Raw genomic sequence first — 6,725 nt, 5'->3', positions numbered from 1 at the left:
GCTGCCCTGTGCCCCAGCCCTGTCTCTTCCAGCCCCTCGGAGCTGGTGGCGGGGATAGGCTCCTTCCCTCCACACACACAGGTCTGGCGCTCAAGTTAGGTGTGAAGAAAGGAAATTATCTGTGTCTTCGAACCCCCAGGGGGTAGGGGGGTAGGGGGGTAGGGGGGTAGGGGATCGGGAGTCACTAAGAGGTCCCTGGTACATCCTGGCGCCGGAGGCATTCTCCTTTGCTGTCCTCAGAAACCATCCAGCCAACTCAGCACTGGTCTCGGCAGATCACGAATGACACCCATGCACAGCTGTGGCCCCTTACAAGCCCCCAAACACATCACTGGCCCTCCTGCCTCCACTGTCCCATCTGCAGTGGATGGGGAAGGAGGCTTCACCATGACTCTGTGTCCTCTAGGAGGACAGCGTGTTAAAAAGTCAGGGATGAGTGTGCTAGCCTCTGGGCTGTCACCGCGTGGAAAGGGGCACATTCCCTCTGACGCCCTGCGGGAATATGATCCGGTGCCTTCCCCAAGCTGAAGGCCATGGCAGGTCTCCTAAGACGGCAGCCTGGCCAGAGACTTGTTCCAAACATGCATGTTCCTACAGGCGGGATGGCTGCTGCCGGGAGTACTGTTTGGGGTTGGGCTGGAGAAAAACGCCCCAACAGAGTAGGGGTGATGCACATGACTTGAGATGTTGTGTCACAGGTGGTTTTCCCACCCAGGCTGGAATCCTGCATCCCACATCTCCGAGCACAAGGTGTTAACCTGAAGGCTCTGTGGGGGCGCTGGGTGTGGGGCCGGGGCAGTCAGGAAAGGACGCCCAGCCCCAGAAACCCCAGGATCATGGCCCCCTTGCCCCCACTCTCCCTTCCCGGGGAAGCCAAGACAGGAAACTTTCTAACAATTCAGATTTTTCTTTATTTATGAGGAATGTATATTGTTAGTCACGGTTATCAGGGGACACATCAAAGCGGAATCGTAAACCTGACTGCAGCCCCGGTAGCACCAAGTCTGTGCTTGGGCTCTTTCCAATCTGCTCTTGGAGTCACACCAGGACCCAAACCAACAGTCGCTCAACGAGAGTAAAGGAAATAGCTTCGAGCAGCGACAATTTTCACAAGTGATTATTCAGAGAATGCACAATAGCCACAGTTCAGACAAATCAACTACAAAGATCATTTTAAAAAAGGAAGAAGGGCGTCCTGGTTACTAAAAACAAAGATTTGACAAAAAGGTGAGCACTGTGGACAGGAGCTGTGCCCCGAGGGGCGCGGGGACACAGGCCGCACGCGGGATCGTCTCCAGCACACACATGAGCACAGGATGCTGTGCCCCCTTCCTACAGCAGAAACCAGATGCGTCTCATCTGACCTTGGGCTGAGTGGGGCTCTGCTGGAGATTCTAACACCCAAGATGGAGCGGAGGGTCTGGACATTCTGTGGGGTCAGCAGGCCAGACCCTCCAGTCTGAAGAGCCTGGGGGACGAGCCACGTTGGGCAAGACAGGCCTCATGTGCCCCCAGCAGGTACGCAGGATGGGGCCAGGCCCCTCCGCCCCATAAGTAGGCACCGTTTCCCTACCAGTTCCTTGAGACACTTGGCTGTTCCACAGACATCTTTAGTATACTTTAAAAAAACTTGAATGTTTTTTTTTTTTAATTTTGGTCAATTTTTGGTCAAAAGCACAGAGGAAATAGTAGCCACAAGAACAAAAGTGTGGGTGTATCTACCACTGAAGAGGAGGGCCAGACGGGGTGGCCTTGTCAGTAGTCTGTGGGGTGTAGGGGCGGAGGGAAAATCATGTGAGGGCACAGGCCCGGGCGCTGTCAGGCAGTGAGGGGGGTACCCCTGGAGGTGGGGTGTAGCTGATGCAGGATCGAGCCAGCCTCCAGAGACACTGTAGGCTCTGACCCTGGGAGTCACCACAAGCCTGAGGTATGGACGGGGAGGGGGAGGTGGGGTCCCAGCTCACAGGGTTTTAACTGCTGTTGAGCATCCATCCTACAAAGATTCCCTGATAGGCCAGGAGACCTCAGGCCATGGCTGGCCCTTCTGAAGCGAGCTGGCAAACAGGAGCACTTGATAAATGGAAAATTAGGTCTGACTTTAAATTCTGTGCAATTACAGATTATCTGTAGCAGTTAAGAATCAACATTTATGACATTTTTAAAAACTCCTAATTTACCTATGACTTGGTCAACTTTCTCAGGTGCAGTGTCATGAGGGTACTGGGTGGTACAGTGATCTGACCCAACATGATTGATCTGCCCTGATTCTAAGTCCTGATTATCTGAGCCAAGGACTTGCCCTGCAAGAACCCTTGCTGTGCACTGGGATCTGTGCCCTGCTGGCCTGACAAATCCATAGGAATGCTTCTGGAGGACAGCTGGGCTGGCGGTGTCGTGAGGCATGTCTGTGCTCCCTGGGGCGGACGGTGTCACCCCATGGGGCGTTTGCTACGGCAGGGGCCACCCCTAGGCCTTGCTGGCCCTCTCGGCAGCCCAGCCCTCCCCGCTGGCTAAAGTGCAAGACCCGAAGGTTACTGGACATCACCTGCAGACTCGGGACGTGCCCGCCCTGGGAATTAATGAACCGCAGTTTTACAACCCTGTCCTTGTGTATTTCACCGAATTCTGTAAGTTCACCTCTTATGATCTTGGAGGAAAAGGAGAAGCTTAGTGATCATGAGAGAATTGCAAAAGGGCAGAGGGGAGACGGAGGGGCCTGCAGAATCACCAGTGAAACCTCTGGCCCTGCAGAACTCAGCACAGATGGCGGATGGGGGCCTGACCTGGAGGGTGAGAGTTGGTGCAGCAAACACACGGCAGAGGACGTGGACACCAAAGTGGGGCTGAGCGGGAGGTGGGCCATAGGCCCTCGTGCTTGTGCGGCAGGAGGAGAAGACGGGCCTCCCTTGCCACAGAAAGGGCAGGGGGCTGGTGGTTCTCAGGGTCATCAACCTGCTCCCACCAAAAAATAAAAAATAAAAAAAAAAGAAAAAAGGAAAAGACAAGGATCCCCTCCCCTCCCCGAGACTGAAGAGATGAGGAAGCTACGGCCCAGCTGTGTGGCCCCCCGGCCCCGGCCCCCCTCACACGGGGCAGAGGTAAAAGTTCTTCTCCTCCTGGGGCTTGCTGATCCAGTTCCCGTAACCCATGTCCTTGAGGCTCTTCTTGAAGTAGTTCTTGGCGAGCTCATAGTCTCGGGCGGCTTTCTTGGCCTCGCCATACGAGAGTCTGAGAAGATCCCTGCGGTACCGGAACGAGCACAGCTTCTTGAACAGGAGGAAAATGTTCTTCTTGGAGACACGTGACAGTTCGTTCCGTGGCCTGGGGGACGGAGGCGCTGGTGAGTCCCTGGGGTCCAGAGAAGGGGGGGGTTTGTGGGAGGCATGTGAGGGGGGGCATGGTGGATTGGGCCTCACCCGTCCACGGTGCCTCGGGTCCCATCCAGGATCTCGAGGTCGTAGCCGTCAGCCAGGCACCAGTTCACGCTCGTCTCCTTTGTCTTCCCGGACTGCCTCTTGGAGTCGTACACACTGACTCGGCCCACCTAGGAGTCCGGGGGTGGGAGGGAGAAGATGGAGGCCTCTGGGAAGTCCTGTCGCAGGGACTCAGGGCCCCTGGGGCAGAGGGGGCAGCTGGGGGTCTTTCTCCTGGTCTGGGATGCTGTTTGGTGAACCCTAACTGTATGCAAATATGCTGCAACCTAAGAAGCAAGCCCCTGGTGTCCGAGAGTACAGAGGACCAGCTCCCGGGAAACCCACGACATTCCTCCCCTGCCCACAGTGAAGGTCAAGGGAAAAGGGAGGCAGCACCTTGGGGTGGTTGACAATGAAGGGGGGCCGCAACCCATCCTCAAAGGCACTTCCGTCCCTCGTCACACGGCAGCAGATGGCACGAGTCAGATGTCCTTGGCTGAACAGGTAGCCTGTGAGGAAACGGAGGTGTGTGCCCCTGTGTTTGCGCCGGGTGTTGCTGAGAGGTGTATGGGGGGCAGAGAGGGGGCCGGGGAGTGCTGTTGAGATAGAGGTGGCACCCTCATTGGCAGGCCTCGTGGGTGGGGCTGCACAGGGCATGTGTCCACTCAAGCCACAGGCACAACACATCAGGCTCCAGGCTGGGGGCAGGGGGTGGGGGTTGGCGGTGGCAAGGAAGCCCAGACCCTGCGGCAGTCTCTCTGTCACTGGGCAGGCAGGCAGCGGTGGGCTCTTACCCAGAGTGACTGACTTGAGATACACGGGCTGCAGGAAGTGGGTTAGCAGCGCCCCCTGAAGGCCCAGCACATTCCAGCGAAGGATCTTGTCACTGCATGACATGGTGCGGAGCCTCTCCCCAAGCCGGATGCCGTCCCACGTGGGCACAATGTCACTGGACTCCACGGGAATCGTGCCTTCTCCTGTGGAGGGACTTGGTCAGAGCCACAGGGACGCTGGGGGTGCTGGGGCCAGACCACTCCCCAGTGCGGGGTTGATGGCCCTCATGCTGGGACCAAGGCTGCTCACTGAGCCACTGTTCACAGATTCCTCAGCATCTACTATGCACCAGACATTGGACTCGGTGCTGTGGCCCACAGCTAGCAAAACTGGAAGATCCCCATGCTCCTGGGATATATGTGGGGGCGAGGCAGCAGAAAGGGGCAGAGAAATGGTAAGCCAGCAAAGCCATACAGACATGAGAACTCTGAACAGTGCCAGAAGACTGGGAGGGAGTGATGGTGCAGATGGCAGGGGGCTTCTGGGTGGAACTGCCAGGGTAGCAAAGACAAAGGAGAAGCAATGGCTGAGTAAGAGGGTTTCAGACACAGAGAACAGCATAAGCCAAGGCCCTGAGGCACCGAGAGGTTCAGTTGTCCAGGATGCTGACAAACAGCCAGTGGGCCTGAGCCATGGCGTGTATGAGTGGGTGTGGCTTGTGTGTGAAGTGTGGTGGGAAACTGCTATAGGGCACTGATTTATTTAAATAGCTTTATTGAGATACAACTCACCAACGTAAAGTGCACAGTTAAATGGTGTGTAGTATATTCACGGGGCATGTGGCCCTCCCCATGGTCCAGTTTAGAACCGTTCACCACCCTCTAAAGAAGCGTCCTCGTCTCCATCAATCCCTTCCAGCCCAGGACCCAGGCAACCACGAATCTACTTTCTGTCTCTGCAGAAAGTGTCTCTATGCCCCAGATGTTTCGTATAAACATAGCCACAGAATGTGTGACCTTCAGTGACTGGCTGCTTTCTCAGGGCTGCACCGTGTGCATGAACACTGTTTTGTTTGTTCACCCGTGGATAGACACTGGGATGGTTCCCACTCTCACTGTTATGAATAAGCATGTCCTAATCTCCATGGTCCTGGGGACGCGCCCCAGAGTAAGCTGCTGGGTCCTGGGCAGCTCTGTGGGTTTTGGACAAGGAGGTAACTAAGCTGAGGACGGGGGGCAGGCATGAGGAGCCCCCTTCCCTGGCCTGGGGGGAGGAGGAGCCAGTACATCAGAGGGAACGATACACTTGGTGCCCATCTCCATGACTCCTTGCAGCTTGGTCCTGTATCCCTGCTGCCCACCCCCCAAGTGGTTTCCCCCCCGCCCCCCCCCCCCCCCCCGCCACAAAGATCAACTATAGGAAAGCGACCTGTCTCCAGCCAGGTTCCTGCCCTGAGCGCCAGGGGAGTGTCTCCATGCCCTGACTCGGAGATCTCCTTGACTAGCAGATTCAGCGTGGAATCCTGGCCCTCCTACATACCACCCCTAACCCCGGGTCAGCCCCCTCCCAGCAAACAGATCCTTAAGCTCTAGCACCCAACAGCAAAAGCCTGGCAGCTATGCCACATGCCTGTGATGGGCCTGGGACTCCGTGGAGCCTTCCTGAGGGAAATAGGGTGGGCGAGTGTCACTCACCGTTCTCCACCTTGGTACGAAGCTTGCCTTGTTTGGGGTTCTCAAAGACAGGGTAATGGCGGGAATCTGTGCTCTCCACAGCACGGTCACTGCAGGACTTGTCAAAGAGGGCGCCATCCCCGCATGGGGCCGTGCTATAGAATAGGGGCATCTGTCAAAGTTCACCTGTGGAGTGGGTCCCTCCAGTTCCCAGGGGCTTGAGAACAGCCAGGTGTGGTGGACACGAGGGGCCTTTCCAGAAGCCTCCCGCGGGCTGTACCCAGTGGTATTACCTCGATCACAGAGCTGAGAGTGGCCCTGTGAATGGCTCTGGGCCAGGAGCGTGTTTGGAGACCCAACCCTGGAGCCTGGCAGGGCCCACGTGGCGGCCACAGACTATACAGACCTGATGTACAGATGGAACGAGACGCTCTTTTTTATTTGGAGCTTTTCTCCTCCCTTGGCAGGCTCAAAGATGCTCTCCTTTGCGGTCTGGGGGTTGTACTTCATCAGCTCACTGTAGAGAAACCTACGAGGGGAGCTCTGGCTAGGACAACAGCCCCAGTTCAGGGATGTGGCCCCAAAAAGGAAGCCCGAGAGGTGCTGGCCGTCTGCGGGTTCTCATGGGGGGATAGGTGTTGGGGACCCCTTGTCCAGTGAAGCCAGCCTCTCAACCAGTTCATGTCTGCCAAGAGTGCCTCGCTCTGGCAGCCAAAGGGATCCCAGTGCCCAACCTGGGGGCTCTAGGGGGTTCCAGGCCCATGGGGCTGATGCCTCCCCAGGTAACCTACAGGGCCAGGCAGATGGGCCAGTGCATGGCCTCTTTACCCCTACAGCCCTGAGGACCAGGAGGTTACTGTGCGGT

General features: G+C 56.8%; 1 protein-coding gene across 9 annotated transcripts in view; it reads right to left on the bottom strand.

Moving 5' to 3' along the window:
- Positions 1-887: 887 nt before the first annotated feature.
- Positions 888-6,725, bottom strand: part of ADAR (adenosine deaminase RNA specific) — a 38,760-nt gene continuing 32,922 nt past the window's right edge. For all 9 annotated transcript variants that reach the window (XM_025431073.3, XM_049112605.1, XM_049112604.1 and 6 more), the window contains 6 exons: positions 6,267-6,389; positions 5,882-6,015; positions 4,208-4,390; positions 3,810-3,922; positions 3,417-3,544; positions 888-3,321 (listed from right to left, as the gene is read on the bottom strand). In XM_025431073.3, coding sequence (XP_025286858.1) covers positions 3,084-3,321; positions 3,417-3,544; positions 3,810-3,922; positions 4,208-4,390; positions 5,882-6,015; positions 6,267-6,389 — 919 coding nt within the window. In that variant the 3' untranslated portion in view covers positions 888-3,083. The remainder of the gene's footprint in view (positions 3,322-3,416; positions 3,545-3,809; positions 3,923-4,207; positions 4,391-5,881; positions 6,016-6,266; positions 6,390-6,725) is intronic.

This window comes from Canis lupus, chromosome 7 (assembly GCF_003254725.2).
Source record: "Canis lupus dingo isolate Sandy chromosome 7, ASM325472v2, whole genome shotgun sequence".
NCBI lineage: Eukaryota > Metazoa > Chordata > Mammalia > Carnivora > Canidae > Canis > Canis lupus.
The sequence above is the reverse complement of the archived record's forward strand: the minus strand, read 5'-3'. Positions and strand labels throughout refer to the sequence as shown.